This window comes from Cynocephalus volans, chromosome 3, assembly GCF_027409185.1.
Source record: "Cynocephalus volans isolate mCynVol1 chromosome 3, mCynVol1.pri, whole genome shotgun sequence".
Taxonomy (NCBI): Eukaryota; Metazoa; Chordata; class Mammalia; order Dermoptera; family Cynocephalidae; genus Cynocephalus; species Cynocephalus volans.
In genome coordinates, this window is record NC_084462.1 from 156,644,390 (window position 1) to 156,663,167 (window position 18,778).

At 37.1% G+C, this 18,778-nt stretch overlaps 1 protein-coding gene across 10 annotated transcripts in view; it reads left to right on the plus strand.

Moving 5' to 3' along the window:
• TTLL5 (tubulin tyrosine ligase like 5) overlaps window positions 1–18,778 on the plus strand; it is a 282,889-nt gene that overhangs the window by 194,074 nt on the left and 70,037 nt on the right. For all 10 annotated transcript variants that reach the window (XM_063088853.1, XM_063088855.1, XM_063088861.1 and 7 more), the window contains one exon: window positions 8,013–8,208. In XM_063088853.1, coding sequence (XP_062944923.1) covers window positions 8,013–8,208 — 196 coding nt within the window. The remainder of the gene's footprint in view (window positions 1–8,012; window positions 8,209–18,778) is intronic.

The window sequence follows — 18,778 nt, forward strand, 5'->3', positions numbered from 1 at the left end:
TTCATGGTATTATAAATGGCATTGCTATTTAAAATTTTATCTTCCAGTTGTGTATTACTAGTATATAAAAATATGATTGCATTTTGTTTGTGGACCATGATTCCTGCAGCCTTGCTACATTTGTTTATTAGTTTTAGCAGTTTTTTGTTTGTTTGTTTGTTTTGTTTTTTTTTAATTCATAGGTTTTTGTCTGTGAATAATGTGATTTTTTTTCCCTGCCTTATGACTCTGGCTAGGTCTTCCATTACTAATATTGAGTAGAAATGTTTCCTAGTTTGCTGAGAGTTCCTGTCATGAGTGGGTGTTGAATTTCGTCACATGCATCTTCATATCTAACAATTTTATCATACGATTTTTCTTTATTCTGTTAATGTAGTGAATTACATGATTGATTTTTTTTTTTTAAGTGTTAAACCAACTTTGCATTCCTGTGGTAAATACCACTTTGGTCATTATATATTATCCTACTTAGATTAGATAGAGAGAAAGATAGGTTTTATTTGCTAATATTTTGTTGAAGCTTTTTGGTTTTATGTGTTCATCAGGCATATTGGTCTGCAATTTTCTTTCCCTGTACAATTTTTTCAGATTTCTGTATTAGAGATATGCTGACCTCATAAAGTAGGCTGGGAAGTTTTTCCTTCTCTTTTCTGAAAGAGTTTGTGGAAGATTGGAATTATTTCTACCTTAAATGTTTGATAGAATTCATTCTGAATCCATTTGCTTAAGTTTTCTAGGTTTTCTTAAAGGGTTGATCACCAGTTAATTTTCTTCAATATATATTGCAGTGGGTCTCTGGTTCTCAACATGCTATTGATGGACTGGAGGAGGGGTTAGGAAGAGGAGAATCCGCAAGACCCTTTGAGGAGTTCAGTAGATTCAAACTGTTTTCATAGTAAAACACTTTTTGCCCTTTTCATTGTGTTGACATTTGCACTGATGCTACAAAAACAATGGTGGGTTTGTAAATCTGCTCATGCCTTAGCAGTGGCACCAAACTGTAGTAATAATCATTGTGTTCATTACCCCCATAGCACTTGCCCTTAAATGAGAAATGCCAGTGCTACTTAAGATCATCCTTGATAAGCAGTAATGATTATTTTATTAAATCTCGACCCACAGTATATATCTTTTTAATATTCCAGCTGACAAAATGGGATGTACACATAAAGTACTTCTATTGTGTACTGTGTGATAGTTGTCTCAAAGAAAGGCACTTGTAATTATCTGAGTTGCAATCTGAACTACCTACTTTTTTCATGAAACAACATTTTTACCTGAAAGAACAACCAATAGACAAACTATGGTTATTCAGATTTGGATATTTGGCAGACATTTTCTTGAAAATTAACAGTGAGCCTGTAACTTCTAGGAAAACAACTGACAATATTTGTGGTCAATGATAAAATTCTAGCTTTCAAGGAAAAATTAGACTTTTGGAAAACTTGTATCCACTGCTGTGAGTTTGAAAGCTTTCTAATACTTGAAGACTCCTCTGATGAGATTTGTAGTGATATTAACAAATGTGATTTTTTTATGTTGTGTGAAGAAATGTGTCAACATTTGGAAGGTCTGCATAACTCAGTGAATCAGTATTTCTAAAGATTAATGCTTGTTACAAAATCTTTCTCAGATCAAAGGTGCATTCATTATGCAAGATGGACCAATGGAATATGAAAAGTTTGTTGATTTGGTTTTAGAGCCTACATTGCAACTAACCTTTAAACTTTGTTGAGTTTTGGGGGAGGTAAAAGGAGAATATTCGTAATTTCTCTGAAAGGGACTTTTGTCAGTCTCCTGCTCTGCTTCCAACCTTCAGTGTCACAGTACACTTAGTGAAAGAGTTGTTGGGTGGGTGCAGACTCACTCTGTGGCTATGGCTTCAGTGATTCTAATATATCATACCAGCCCACACACCAGGCATTAAAAGTTTGTCAAAGGTTTAGCCATTTGTGCCTTGCCCCCAACGATGGCAGATTCTTCTTCCTCCTAGGGATCCATCCTGAACGAAAGCAGCCATGAGTTTCTCCTTTCCTAGGACTTGTCACTTCCTGGAATTTTATTTATTTGGGTTTCTGTATGTCCTCAGCATTTCATTGGGTTTGAAATAAGGATGATTTCGCAATTTATCCAGCTTGTTCTTTTTAAGGCAGGAGAGATGGTCTTTTGAAACATTCTACTTTTTACTTAGAAGCTTTTAAATGTTTTTGTGTGTATGTTTTGTTTTGTTGCCTTTGGCTTAACTACAAGAGAGGTAATACCCACGATGGAGAATCAAGGAGCTATATTAAAATAGAGTTCTGTTTCATTATTTCTTAAAGTGGAGGTTAAGAGTCTCCTCTAGGATCACTGGAGTTTTAGCGGAGTACCAGAGACTTTTCCAGCTCACTCTCCCTCCCCCTCCCTTGAGCACCCTCTCAAGCATTAGGGTTGGGCTGTGGGCAGGAAGGAGGAATCCACTACGTTTATATGGATGGAAGCCAGATGGAAAGACCTTGGGGAGATCGTTAGGACAGGAAGCTGTCAGTGTAAACAGATAGTCCTTTCTCTGAGATCACCAGTAAAGAGTAGAAAGTAGAAGGATGCTGCCAAAGGTTCACACCTGCAATCTCTGCAATGATCAACAGCGATGGAGGATCAAGAAGTAGGTTTGAGCAGAAAACTGAATGCTTAAGAAGGTGGATGTAGGTTCCCCCTCCTCACCTACACTATTTAGAGGATTGAAAAGGAGGCAGATACCTCCCTACCTGGATAACCTGTCTTTATCCTCAGCATAGCACAGTTGCAATACAATGATAATAACTCTCTGGATGATATTGTACAGTAGGGCTTTTCTTTTTAGTACTTGGAGCCCTTTTGACTTCATAACTAATACTATACTGATGATTATATTGTGCTAACTTTGCAGCACAGAGTCCTCTGTTGATAAATGGATAAGTTTATGTTTTCTGTATACTACCTGAAAGAAATATAGGGCTCTGACAGCACTGAAATGGAATCTTGGGTAGGGGAAAGAATAGTAATAATAGTAATATTAGTGGTGGTAATACATTTGGAGCCCTTCCTAAGTGCCACTGCTTTCACTTGTGTTAACACTAATTTCCATAACAACAGTGAGATAAGTACTATTATCATATCCCCATTTTACAGAAGAGGAAAGTATAACAATAATAAAGGCACAGAGGCATTAAATGTAATGAGGCCACAGTGGAGAGGATCCTTCCCCATTTATTCTCTCATTATCCATTTGGTCTTTGTGAATATGACCCAGTGCCTGCTGCCCTGGGAGGCATTCATAATGCGATACATAGCATTCATTCTATGCAGAACAACTCTAATTCCGTCCTGGGAAATATCCCCCAAAGCCAAAGGCAATCCCCACCACATTATAATCACATATCTTCCTCATTCTGGCCAGCACTGCTTTGTACTGCTCCTGAGAGTCCTCCTGTCATCTGTAGGATCTGCACAATTTATAGCACCTTTACAGCATTTACTGTGTGCCAGGACTACTTTGTTTGTCATGAGAATTTATAGATGAAGAAAATGTAGCCTCTGCTGTCCTTAAATAACTATACATTTCATAAAGTGCAATTGAAGTGGATGGATATTCTTTCTTATAAAGAAATTGTAAGGTTCTCCCCAGAAAGCACTTCCTTTATGGCCTTGTAATGTTCTCATCAGAAGCACCATTGGCATTTTGAGCAGTACCCATCTTCCTAGCATAGGACTGTTCCTTGCATTTCCGGATATTCAGCACCCTTGACCTCCACCTACTAAATGTCAGTAATACCACCACCCTTATCATTGTGGCAATTGAAAGCACACGCACACAGTTACAGACATCATGAAGAGGGTTAGGGACATCCCTCTACATGGTAGGTCCTGTTTGGTTGGGATTAGGTGAAGGAGGCTGGGGAAATGGGCAGCATAATCACCCTGTGTACAACTATCACAGTCCTCTGTCTTGCCCCTACCCTACACTCTTGCGACATCACATCATTCTCAGGAAATCTTGATGCTCAAAGCATATCATTATGGAGAGAGCAACCACCTTCTGAGATTTGCTTTGCATTTTGCAGATTCCCTCCAAGTTCCCTAAAAGTAATATCCATTTGATGGAACAGGTAGTATACCAGAGGGAAAAGTACAGCCCTTCTGTGTGTATTGGCTGGAGGTCGGGGTGGGGTTCTGCAGGAAGGACAGTTATAGAGAGGAACATTTTGTCCTGCTGTGCCACAGTGTAATAGAGAAAGTAAGGTGAAGTTCTAAATGGATAGGCTAATAAGAGAATGTAGTATTTAGAAACACTTGCCATATTGCCTGTTGTAAAGGTGAAACACAGCATAGTTCAATTCGAATCAGATGTTAAACATTCAGAGCACGCCCACAGCTAACTCTCCTGGCTCTGTGTACTCTGTTTTAGAAATAATGTAAAACTATTATAAGTTTTTTACTGGGAATATGTACAATTATATTTTAGTATTGAGCAAATAATAATATAAAAACACTAAATTTCAGAGAGAATGATTGAATCTCAAAATTTTGGTGGGAGTAAAAAATTTATTTGTAGTAAAATAGAATGAATTGATCATGAAAATGGAATGGAATTGTGTATGGAAATGCAAATTATTAGATACCATAGAAAGGAATATCTAGATATATGAACTCAGGCACCAGAAATCAGGGAAAGCCCAAATTTTAGTACACCTGGCCTCCTCTGTGTTAATCATTACAGCACTTGTATACTGCAGACCCCAAAGTCTTGTGCTTTAAGTGTGAGATATCATGACCTAAGTAACACCCACTGTAGTTCAAAGCAAGCAAGTTTCTCGTGGCACTTATTACATTACTTACACAGCTGAGCACTCCCTGCCCCCACCCATTGTTGCACTATAAAAATTCCTGCCTCTTCACTAAAAGCCTCTACTTGCTTGACAAACTTCCTTTTGTGATTTAGAGACTGCGCTTATGTTACTGATGAGATTAAAAACAGATTTCATTATAAAAGTTTATGTTTCAGTCTGTTCAGTATGTGTGCAGTTGGAAGAACAAACACATCTCTCCTTATCCAAAGTCCCTTCTTTGATCTTCTCTTGCCCACTATCCTACCCCTTATACATCCATAGACCCCTGCTCATGTTCACACACCTGAGAACCTGTTCATGATCATCCCCAAATAAGGGGATGATAGACAGCAAGAAAGTGTTAATGTGAATGCCTTCTCAGGATATTTGTTATTAAAATAGCTTTTAGCAAATAAAACCAATCTAGTTAGCCAGTGAGATAAATTCTGATACGAGTCATAGTTACTTAAGTCTTCTAATAGCTAATCACTGAGTGAGTCTAGATTGCTACCTGTGGCTAGACATTTCTATATCCAGCATGCCAGGAATGGAAGCATAGTCACTGTTAATGAATTTTGTGAACTTTGGTCGAGTCATCATAAATAATAGTTTTATTATAGATTCAAAGTAATGCCTGCCCTAATTTGTATGGAAATCTCAAGATTATTCAGCCAAAGCAGTCCCTGATTTTTCACCTGTCCCCTCCCTCTGTGTCATTTGTTCATTGGATCAACCCACTCCTGCCTTGAACCCGGACACCTTTCTCCATGGCCCCTCCAGCTCACAGCTCCCACAGTTCCTTTAGCTATTCAGTCTGTTTCTTGTAAAAGAGATATTAGGTTCCTCTGGCTCCTCCCTTCTTAAATATGTAGGTGATCCTGTTTTACTCCCACTCAGCACTCTACTTTGTGAATAATGTTAACATTTTATTAATGTATTTAGCTACTTATTTACATTTGATCAGTCCTCACTGCATTTCTCCATACCTCCTCAGGCCCCTTGGTAAAGATTATATGGTTTTATCTGTATAATAACATGCACATTGAGGCATTTTGAGAGGAGTCACTGAAGATCAGATGTCGTACTCAAAAAAATTAATAAATAAGCTCTAAGCTTTTTAGTACTTTTCTCTAAGATTAGCTGATAGTGTGTAATTGAGCAACAGAACTGTGGGAGCCAAATTGGAGGAGATGAGCAAAGGATGTGACATATCAGAGGCGAGATTATGTGGATTTCAGAATACATTTCACAGACCTACCCTTAACTGGGTATTTGGAAATCTCTTTTTGGGGGAGAGGTTGGGAAACCAAAGAAGAGACCTGAAATAACCAGGCTAGGAGAGAGATCACAGGCAAGAGAGGGGCATGTATATCTGGGCTTGGCAAACATTCCACTTTGCTCCCTCCCACAGTGATCTGTTGGGGTCAGAGGGACCTGGGCTATAAAATAAGCAGGTGGCCTGTGGGTCAGGACTCTGAAAAGTCTGCATAACCTCACCCCTGTGTTGCTGCACCACTGCCGTTGAAATGACCATTAATGCCAAAGGAAAGAATAACACATGATTTAAATCACTATGAATACTTCTCTCAAATTCGGCACTGTTTAATTTCTGTAAGCCCCATTAACCAGGGTTTGGGACATGGCTATTCACTGAGAGTCTTCATCATGTTTCTTCTATGTACAATTTTCTGGTCACTGTACCTCAAACAAGAAAAAAAAAAAATACAGAGTAGTTAAAGAAGGTCCAGAGAAGAATAAACAAAAATGTTAAGGAGATGAAAGAAAACGCCCTATTCCCTAGCCCTTGGTGACCACTGTTCTACTTTCTGTCTCTAAGATTGACTATTTTAGGTACCTCACATAAATGGAATCGTAATATTTTTTCTTTTGTGACTTATTTCACTTATCATAATGTCTTCAAGGTTCGTACATGCTATATAGCATGTGTTAGAATTTCCTTTCTTTTTAAGGCTAAGATTCCATTGTATGTAGATTGCACATTTTTGTTTACCCATTCATCTGTTGATGGGCATTTGGGTTGTTTTCACCTTTTGACTATTGTGAATAACAGTGCTGTGAATACTGATGTACAGTTAACTGTTTGGATTTCAATTTGGGGGGTTATTTTTTGGATATATATCTACAAATGGAATTACTATGTTATTTGGTAATTCTGTGTTTAACTTTTTGAGGAACCACCAAAGTGTTTTCCACAAAGGCTGTACCATTTTACATTCCCACCAGGAGTACACACAGATTCCAGTTTTTCGTCATCCTCATCAGCACTTTTTATTTTCTGGTGTTTTGTTTTGTTTTAATAATTGGCATCCTAGTGGGTGTGAAGTGGGTATAAATGGGGACTTCTCTACCTGGAAGAAATGGTCTAAGAGTAGAAACGTAGGAGCTGTAGTAGTGAAGAGTTCTACTAGGATATACACAGGCATGGTTAACAGAATCTAGAATTTAAGAATTTGGTCCAGGAAAATAGTTTAAGTATTTCACAAACAGCATAACATGTGTACTGACTAGTCAAAAGGCCACCAGCCCTTTTCCTTTCTCATGAGGAAAGACTCAGTGTCAACCTAGATGGGAACCATATTGAGGTCAAATTGGAAAAAAGTAAAAAAGTATCTTCTTACACCAGTTATGTTATCCCATGATGGAAACAAGTTAAATATAAATAGCTTCTAAAAAGATTTAGATATTTCACTAAAGGGTGGTTAAAAAAAAAACAGGAATTCTGTGTAATTCACCCTTTTACTTTTGAAGTTGATATTAGAAAAGATGATTGTGCCTCTGTTCCTACGTTAAATTAGCCTATCTTCCTCCATTTGAAGATCTCTGGACTCTTCTTAGAGGCAATCACAGGGGACTGAAATTACTATTTTGATTATTGAACATTCAGCAAATATTTACTGTATGTGGACCACATGCCAACCCTTACAGTAAGCACTAGAATAGAATGGAGAGCAAAGCAGGCCTTGTCCTTGTACTCATGGAGCTATAGTTTAGTGAGGGACTCAGTTTATTTATCACACACATAGATTGTAATTCCAAACTGTGCTTGGTTCTATAAAGGAAAAATACCTGAGCCATTACTCTCCTTTCCTTTAGATTGTTCACACAACCAAACACTCTAAGAAATCTGCTTTCTTTTCTCTTCAGGAGCCTCCAAACAGGTGGCTTTGCCTGGGAGGGAGAGGTAGAGAACAATGCGTATAGCAAGACTACAGGGGTGGTCCCCCAGCACAAGTATCACCCCACAGCAGGCAGTTACCAACTCCATCTTGCCCTGCAGCAACTTGAACAACAAAAACTTCAGTCCCGGCAGCTTCTGGACCAGAGTCGAGCCCGGCACCAGGTAATTCAAGACAAGGCTTTTCCATGTGCTAATGTCTTACTTCTGTTGGTGAAAAATATTAAGGTGAATAAATGGAAAATGTAGGATTAGTTTTCCAAAAGTTTACCAGCACCACCCTGGCTTGGGTAGTTCATGGGAAGTCTACTCTCAGGGAAGGACTGTTTTGGAGCCATCACATTAGCTTTTCTGGAAGGCGATGCTGATCCAGCTTTTGACATGTTTCTTTCATTTGAATGTTTCTCTACAAAAATCTGCATTGTAGTATTTTCCCTTTTTCTGTTGTATGAACTGAGTTTAGTAATCGCACAAGGGGTCTAATTCCCAGATACCTAAAAGGTAAGTAGCATTTTAAGCATCTTTACTTCTACATATACTGTTTTCTTGACATGATATACTTGATATATGTAAGAACATATTAATCCTTAATGATCTGTCAAGATTTTCAAGGAACAAATAACTTGCAAGTTCTTCTTATAGGAAATGGTCATAAGTTAGGTTGCTGGTCTTCTATAAATGACAGGTATCCATTCAACAAATGTTTATTGAGTGTCTGTCATGTGCTAGGCACTGTTCTAAACAGTGGGGCTGTAACAGTGACCATATGACCCTTTGCTGTTGTGGAACTTACATGTAGGGAAATGTTGATTCCCTACTTATTGTCTATAAAAGGACAGAAACTCCTGAGTACATATGAGAAAGAGCTATATAAGTATATTGCAGTAGTATATCACTGTGGCCCCAGTTAGAGGGAAAGGATGACCTCACCAAAAAGTCAGACCACAAAGAGTTAAATTCTTCTTTATGATTCAGGATTATCATCATAATCAGTTCCACATTCTAAAGTAGGGTTATTGAGCTGAATCAGTACTGATTCCATGAGTTTCCCTGATATTTGGTTATATGAAGAAATACCTTATATCAGTTTGATCTCTTATTATTTGGTTCTTTTTTATAAAAATGTACTACATAGTGTGCATCATTTCATGCAAAATTAATATTCACTGACAGACTAAGGCAACATATCCCAAAGTTTTTTTCCTCTAAATAAAACAATTATCATTATGATCTGCATCTTTACTTATCCTTTCAACTACCCATTCATAATAAAATATGCTCATTTTATTATTTCAACATAGCACATCACTTGATCATCTTTATCTGTGGTAGCGTACTCAGTATTTTAAAGCTTTTTAAACTTCACAACTCTCTGTCATTCAGATTCCTTGAGAATGCCAACTTAATCAGATGCTGTACAGTGGAGGTAACACTATATAGCTTATTTCCCTTATGTGGATATAATTTGTGACTCTACTGAATCTAGACAGTTGGTTCCTTTTAAACCATGCTCTAATACCTTGAAATGGTGGATGATTTAAAAAAAAGAATTGTTTGCAGGGCATTGAAGTTTTGGGGAAGGAGAGGCAGTTTTGCTGATTTTCACCTTTAAAAACTGCTTCATTTTTAAGTCCTTCTCATAGTTTTGATTCGCTTCCAGCAACTCACATTCCTTTGAAAATTCAGGGTATTGCTATTCTTGTGTGGATTTTTTTTCACTGAGGTTTGTACTGGTTTAGTTGTGCTGAATTATGAAGTATATGGAAAATGTTTTTTAGAATCTGTCAGAATATCTATCTTAGGGAGAAGGCAGAACTCCCAAGAAGGGAGATACTTGTGTCTCCTGGAGAGGGAACAGAAAATAATTCATTATAATTTTATATATATATATATATGTAACATTTTATTTCTTCTGTTCTTCTAAACCATAGCTGATTTAGGTAAAAATGAATAAGGGTGAAGTTCTGGGATTGTGGGGAGAAGCTAAAAAACTTAACTTTTATTAGCATGAAAAGTTTATAATTAATAAAATAGTAAATAAGATATTAAATATTCTAACATGAAGAATGCTTAGTAACTTAGAGCACTTTGTTTCAGAGGGCTTTTAGAATCACTCTGCAGCAGAAGCAAAGCCCTACTAGATTTTAAGCCTTTGTTTTTAGCTTAGCTATGCTAGACCCGACCTTTATAATTATCACCAGATAGCTGATTGAAGCATGGTTTGCATTCTCAATATGTTCTATATCTCTATTCTTGAGTTAACCTTTTAGATAGAGATGGTACTTCTCTAATGAACTCCTTGCACTTTGGATTCATTTTTCTTTTCTTTTTTCTTTTGGTGTCTAGCCAGTATGGGAATCCGTACCCTTGACCTTGGTGTTATCAACACTGCACTCTAACCAACTTAGCTAACCAGCTAGCCCTGGATTCATTTTTTTAAAGTATAGGTAGCCATTGAAATAATTAACAGTTTAGTTAACTGCCTGTTTGAAAGCAGTGGGAGAATTAAAACCTGATTTACCCTTTGTTCACCCATAAGAGAGAGCCGTTTATGGAATAAGATGTCAAAGGGGGCCTTATATTTATATTATATTATGCTATGGTATATTGTGATAATTATGTTCATGAATAGTGCCTTTCACATAATGTTCTAATAATAAGTGTTTGGGGAAAGATCATGCAGCCTTTGTCCCATTACCTTCAGAGGAAGTTCTCCATCCTTTTCTGCTTCCAATCAGAGCACTTAGTTATACAGCTTATTGAAGGTGTTAATTTCAAGAAGGCAAAGTCTTGTTCAGGATGTGAGTTTGGAAATGGGCATCTCTGTTTATTCATACAGAATGAGCTCTTTGATCTTCATCCCTGTCTAGCATTGCACTCATAAATCTAGAAATTGTCATATACTAAATCCACCCCTGCAAAAGACTGATCCTGTAACATGGAGGTTAGAAAAGATGTCACCCAAAACATTGGCAGAGGTTTCCAGAGACAGACATACAAGAAAATTGGTGTGGTCCAGTCTATTTGATAGCATGATAAACAAAATAAGACAAAATTGAGACTATGAGCTTTTACACGCTGATGGATAAAAAACCCAGCAGTTTGAAAAACATCATTTTAAGTCAAAGCAGAGGTTGGTAAATTTTTTCTGTAAATAGCCAGATAGTAAATATTTTAGGCTTTGTAGGCCATAGGGTCTTTGATGCAAGTGCTTTGCAATGATAGAGTGAAAACAGGCATAGATGATATGTAAACAAATGAGTGTGGCTGTCTTCCAATAAAACTTTATTTACAAAAACAGGGGGCAGGCTGGATTTGGCCTTCAGGCCCTGATTTGCAGACCTCTGGTCTAGAGCAACAGAACCATTTGAAGGGCCTGTTAAAACACCAGTTTTTTCCCCTGCCCCTTTGTGATTCAGTAGGTTCAGGGTGAGAGCTCAATTATTTCCATTTCCAACAAGTTCCCAGGTCATGCTAATGCTCCTCTTCTGGGTACCACACTTTGAAAACCATCCATCTAGAAGGAAAGAGATTATATTTTTCTGTTCTTGCTTATTTGTTTTCTATCCTTTGAAAGGTAGACGGAATGTGTTAAAACTTAGTGTTGCCCTTATAAAATTCAGGCAATAATTTTTTTATGGGAACATTGTTGTCATCTTTTTCACCCCGTCTACCACAGTCTCCTCATAAATAAGTTATCAAAATATCTCCTTGCTCATTCTTCTTATCAGGGTACATTCTGCTCAGCAATCACTGCTCCCAGGATTCAAGTCTTAAGGTGGGCAAAAGATAAGTAATTGGACAGATTCCTCCCTTTTTGTTTTAATAATAATAGCCACCACTTAATAAGCACTGTGTTCCAAGCACTATTCCAGGTGCTCTATACATATTAGCTTATTTAAAACGAGTTTCAGGATGGTTGAGAGAACTATAGAATCTTAATAGGTGGGGTGGAAAAATGAATCTGTTATAGATTGATAGATCCCAGTGTGTATCTTCTCTCTAGTTTTCCTCCATGCTTCCCTCTTCCTTCTCATACTGGCTTACAGGAGAAGGCAAAAAAAACACTTTTCTTTCAGCTGAGTCGGGGGACTTTCTTGGGCAACAGTGACTACTGGTGACATCAGCATGAGTAGCTCTCCATGCTGGGGTCTGTGAGGCGGGCTGCATCGGCTGTGAGGCCCGACTGACCTGATTCTAATTGCCGACATTGAGCTGATGTTATTCTTGGCTTGGGACAGAGCGATTACTCAGTAGTTTCTGTTAAAGTGATCCTTTGTTAAACTTCTGCTCCCAACCCACTCCCCCTTCGTTCCCTCCCACTCTCTTCTCTGCCTCATCCAGACTGAAAAAGAGCCCAAAATGCAGAAAAATTAAAGACATTTTGATGGCAAGAGCAGAACTGCTGAAGTTTCTTTTAACAACAGGAGAGGGGAGAGATTTTACATACATCTTAATTCTTCACTGGTTCTGTTCTCTTTTCAGAGCCCTTCAATTTTTAGGAGACTGGATTTTCAACATTAGTAAGGTAATTCAAGGTAGAAGAAAACTGCCTCCTAAATTCCTCTCATCTTTCCATCGCATCTGTTCTTTACTTCTCCCTTCCCAGCATTCCCAAGTTTACTAGGCTAACCTAGATTTACTAAGGCTAACCAGAGAAAAACGTTCCTATAACAAGCAGGGCCAGGAGCAGCTCAGTGTTTGTGTCAAGGAGTCTTTCAGTATGCTAATAACATCTTCAGTGCCATATAACCAGCTTTTTGCTAATGGTTAAGTGTGTATATGCACAACCCCACAGGCGTGGAAAGGATCCCCATATTAAACTCAACTAAATCTTGTTATTTTGCTCCTAAAAGTTCATTGCCTGTGTCTAGAAAAATTCTTCCCTTCTGCAGGAATGAATACTGTTTCTCCAAGCCTTCAGCTGCTGTGTGTTTGTGTTGTGGGGGAGGGGAGAGAAAGAGAAATTCAGCAAGCACCTGGTCTTTTTCCAAGCAGCCAGCAATAACATGCTAGCTCCTCAGCATGGCACAGAGAGCCAGCAAATAGTCTAGCTGTGCAGGAGGTGTCTTTATACATCTCTATAGCAGTGTATCAGAGAGGACGGTTGGACTGGGCACATGCCAGGAGGAATTTGTGTGTGTGCTTAAGTTCCAGAGTGTTTTGACTTGGGTATCATAACCTATTGCTCTTTGGTTTTTTGGTTGGTTGGTTAATTGGTTGGTTCTTTTGTTCTATTTTGTTTTTCCTCCTGGAACTAATCGAATACTTAGTTTCTAGCTTTTAGTTATTACTGATTTCCTAGGATCACTTGATTTAGATTTTGCCAAGCTAAACATTTTTTTCTCATCTAATAAAAATACATTGAAATTATAGGAAATAATACATGTAAAATTACATTCAGTTGTTTTGCAACTGGCTGGTAAGGGGATCTGGACCCATGACCTCTGTGTTACCAGCACCACTCTCCCCCAAGTGAGCTAACTGGCCAGCCCTACATTCAGTTGTTTTGGAAATAGGCACTCTACACAGGCTTTGGAGTCAGATAATCCTCAGTTTAAATCTTGGCCCTGTCCAGTTCATGACCTGGGACAGGTTATTCAAACTTCTTTGAGCCTCATTTTCCTTATCTCTAACACGGAGATGATAATATATACCTGTGGGTTATCATGAGGGTTATAATCCTCAGGATGTATATTACCATGTGTCAAGCACTGAACCAGGCATTCTATTTGTATTATCTCATTGAATCCTTACATTTGCCCTCTTTTTATCCCATTTTGCAGTTGAAAAAACAGAGCATCATTTATGTAACTTTCTCAGAATCACATAAGTAACAAATGAAAGAGCTGGTATTTGAACTCAGGTCTGTCAGCCTCCAGCATCCAAGCTCTTGGCTGTTAACTATATGCTGTACTATATGCTACTTCCCTGATGACAAGGCATTCAATAAATAGCAGCTAGAGATATGTAAATTTTAATTTACAATTCATACACTCAGCAAGTTCTTATTGACACCTATAAAACTATATTTGAAAAGTTATTTTCAGGTATCTTAACCAGTCTCCTACTTTTCATATGCACTGTCTCAAAAGGAAATGTTTACTAGACATGTATAAACTTAGGCCTAGAGGATCCCTGCACCAGCCAGCCACAAAAAAACAAAAACAAAACCAAACCAAAGCGCTTAGGCCTAGATGTTATCCCAATTATCTCAAATTCTTAATTAAATAAATATCTTAATAAGGTGTTCTTGGACTTAAAAGTCTTAGAAATGCCCATACTTTACCCTCTCTTGTGCTTTTATTATTAAATGATAGGGTCAGGAACTAATGAGTCATGCAGTAAAATAGGAATTATCTCTCCAATCATCATTTGTCCTTTAATCTACTATTGTTACTGGTAATACTACTTTAATTTTATTTCTATGATAGGTGTTTTTGAGAAGACTACCAGGAAACATGACAGGTGTCTACAAATGTGAATACCACAGATGACACCTTTGAATGATTCATTTTATGCTTGCTTTTTAAATACCATATAAATCTGATTCTAAGCTGCTGCTAGAGTAATGTCTCTCTGGAATCTTAGAGGGAAATGCACATATAGTGAGTGCTTATGTGAGCCAGATATGTAGTATTATCTGCATTCCATTGATGAGGAAACTTACACTCAAAGAGTTTAAGTTACTTACCCAAGGTCACACAACGGCTTATTTGCAGAGATAATATTCAAACCAGGTCAGAGGGCTTCTAAAGCCCTTTTTTACTCTATTATCCACCCCTTGACAGAAGAGACTGTTTGTTTTCTTCTTATTTTACACATTTATCAGAGAGATAAGGCATCCCAGCTTTATTGCTGCTGCTCTGCTACACACTTATATATATAAATATAAAAGAAAGGGTCAATGTAATCAATTACAATTCACAACTCAGCTTGGTTGTGGGTATTAAGAGGCAACTGTTCAAGTGCCAGCTGCTTGGGATCGATCTTGTTTGTCATATATCGTTGAATGTGATTTTGCTACAGCTACCTGGTAATCAGTTTCCTTCCCTCACTCTGTGACTTGTGGTTTGTTCCTGTTTGTCTGTAGGCATATGAGGGACTCAGTGGTAACTTTGTGTGAGATGATGAAAGACCTCGTCTTTAAACATGAAGAACCTCATCCATAGAGATAGAGATAGATGCAGCCACAGGAAAAATGCTTAATGAATTCATGATAGCAAGGTCTGTGCAAGATATGCACAGTAGGCAAATAAAATAAGACAGACAAGTTAAATATTTATAAACTCAGAATTTAAAATTGTAAGAGAACTTAGAGATTGCCTTTTAATAATTATTTCATTTTATGAGTCAGGAGACATAAGATACAGATACGTTATCAGGAGAACAAGGGCACTAATATACAAATAATTCCCTACAACTACTAGCAAATAAAAGATAAAACAGACAATTGAAAATGAGGCTATGAATTGTCTTTTTAAGCAGTTGAGCTCTCAATCTGGGGTCATTGCTGATCTTTTGAGGTTATCTTTAGACAAACACACACACACACACTTTAACTTTTAAAATAAGTAACAAATATTTGATTACAGATAATTTTTTTTAAACATTTCCTTCTCTAGAAAGAGAATGATCTTGGAGTAAAGTGAATGAAATTTGTCTTTTATATGCATCTGATGAAAATTGGACACATTGCTAAATTTGCTTTAGATTTGCTTTAGAAAACAGATTTGGTTTTAAAATTTGCCTCAGATACATTTACTTTAAAAGGGAATCAGCATAACATAAATAAGGAAGATAGCATAATATAATGGGTCCCTTAAATCAGACTCCATGAGTGTGAATCCCAGCTTACTACTACTCAATAGCCATGCAATCAAGGACAGACTACTTAACCTTTTTTTTGCCTTGGTTTCTTCTTCAAATGGAGATGATGATGATGATGATGGGACCTGCCTCAAATAATTGGGAGGATTAGCTGAGATAATAATATTGAAAGCATTTAAAGCAATGCTGACCCCTTGTAAAAGCTCAATAAAAGTCAGTTGCACTTTATTATGTAATTTTCATTGTGGTAGAAACATATAACATTAACTTGCCCTCTTAATTTTTAAGTATAAAATACAGTATTGTTAACTATATGCACATCATTGTACAACAGATCTCTAGAACTTTTTCATCTTTTATGACTGAAACTCTGTACTCATTGAACAACTTTCTGTCCCCTACCCCCAGCTTCTGACAACCACCATTCTACTTTGTCTCTGTAAAGTTTGATTATTTTACATCCTGTAAGTGGAATAATGCAGTATTTATCTTTTTGCGATTGGCTTGTTTCACTTAGCACAATGTCCTCAAAGTTCATCCATGTTATATGACAGAATTTCCTTCTTTTTTTCAAGTTGAATAATATTCTATTGTATGTATAGATCACATTTTCTTTATCCATTCATTTGTTGATGGACAGTTAGGTTGCTTCTATATCTTGGCAGTTGTGAATAATGCTTCATTGAACATAGATGTACAAATATCTCTTCTATTGTGTTACTTTTAACCTTAAGTATATATAGCATTATAATTTCAACTTGGGAGTTTGAGTAAAACCCCCTGTGCCAGAAGCAGAAACTGGTTAAAGCAGTATTAAAGAAGTTGTCTTAGAAGTACAAGGTTCATAAAGTATTAATTAGCTACATTTTTAAAACTAATATTTACTTATTTGGGCAACTCAAAGTGATATGCAAATTAATTTGTTCACAATTGCTATAGAGAGTTATGAGAAGCGTAAAAAGATGATTAAGAACAAGATAAAACAATTATTCTTTAAAATAATATCTGTGTAGATTGTTAGTATGTCTGTTCAAAGGTATAAATGTCTTATAAGCACAAAAAAGAAAAGAAATAACATTAGCATCAAATTGTAAGCCAGCTAGTAAAGGAACACAAGCCGTTTCTTCACAATAATCAAAGAAAAGGAAATTAATCCTCTCAAACATACTGATGGATCTGTTAATTGGTACAAACATTACTGAGGGCAGTTTGGGAATATGCATAAGAAAGTTTAAACACTGAAGAATAAGAAGACTTCTGATCTAGCTGTTCTACTTCCAGGAAATTATTTGAAGGAAAAGTGATCTAGCATATATGAAAAGATACTGGGAACATGATATTTATAACAACACTATTTTTAAAGAACAAAGTAAATTTGTGACAACCTGAGTGTGTTTCTCTGTGTGTGTTTGTGCGCGTGTGTGCGCGTGCATGGTGGTGTTTCAAAACAGAGGTATAAGATTTTGGGGGTCTGTTTCTTTTCCCTCAAAAATCTGTTATGAACATATTTCCAGAACTACCAATTTATAGCATTCTACTATTGGTGATTGGTTATATAAATTATGATAAACCATAATAGAAAATATGCAGCCATTAAAAAGTTATATAGATATGAAAAAATACTCAAGATAGATCTTTGAATGAAAAAAAAAGGCTCCAAAATATTGAGTGTTATATGATTTCATTTTTGTAAGCACACAGAAATACATATATACACATAAAAAATAAGTTTGTATATACATAGGAAAACATCTAAATGTTAACAGAATATATCTGAGAGTAGAATTAGAAATGACTTTGAACACTGTTTTCCTTTTTCTAATGAACATGTATTAAAGAAATTAAAGTGTTGTTTAAAAACAAACAAACAAAAACTGTCTACCAACCTTTTGTGTGCATGTCTGATCAGTGTTCAAACATTGCTGGGCCTTGAGGGAGACATGAAAGAAATGGAAAGCAAAGCAGAGTCTACAGTCATAGGAGTCTGAATGTGCCATCAGAATATCAGCCTCTACCAGTGTATGACTGAGAGGTTCTTTTGTTAGATGGGGGTGGGGCTGCTAACGAGGGAAGGTCATTCATGCACTGACAAGGCTAGTTTCACTGTGTTTTATTCTCATGGACTATTGCCCTAGCCTTAGCCAACTACCTCATAGTTAGGCATCTTTGGTCATATCTCACACTCAGCCCAAGAGGAGTTCAAGTGTCTCAATACTATCGAAAAACCAATGGGTTCAGATCCCTATACCAGCCAGCTGCCAAAAAAAGAAAAAAGAAAAACCAACTTAGAAACTACTGATTGATTTTCAGTTTGCTTAGATGAAGGAGTCTAAGGCTCATGAGTATATTTGAATATCTGGTTTTAATTACCTTCATCGCTACTCAAATATTAGCAAGTACCGTTAATTTGTGGACTGTCAGAAGCACACTGATTTCCGATGATTGATGAATAATAATTTCAAAATTCTGTCCAGGTAAACACCTGTATTCACATCCTTTAGAGTAGGTTATTTGAAGTAGTAAGAACCTCCTTTCCTACTAGCTAAAGGAGGAGATTCTTAGTTGGTTTTAGAAATGGAAGGATAAACCAGAGGACTTCCAATGTCTCTGGCAGCTCCATGTCCTGTCTCAGGTAATTTGTGTGGTTGGTCTCTCTCTGTATGAACAATAGCAACTTCTGGGTTTCTGCCCCACCCCCATCAGAGTCATAGCCCAGTGCTTTGTATAGCAATCCCAGAAGTTGTACTGTTTCTCTTGCTCAGCCCCCAGTCTTGTCCCAGCTGACAAACATTGTGAATGGAACACAGCCAAGAACTCCATACAGTGTGAAACAAAGGCCTTTTGGAAGCTTGCTTTTGCCAAAATAGAAACAGCTACCCTCACCCTCACCTTGACCCCAAGGTTT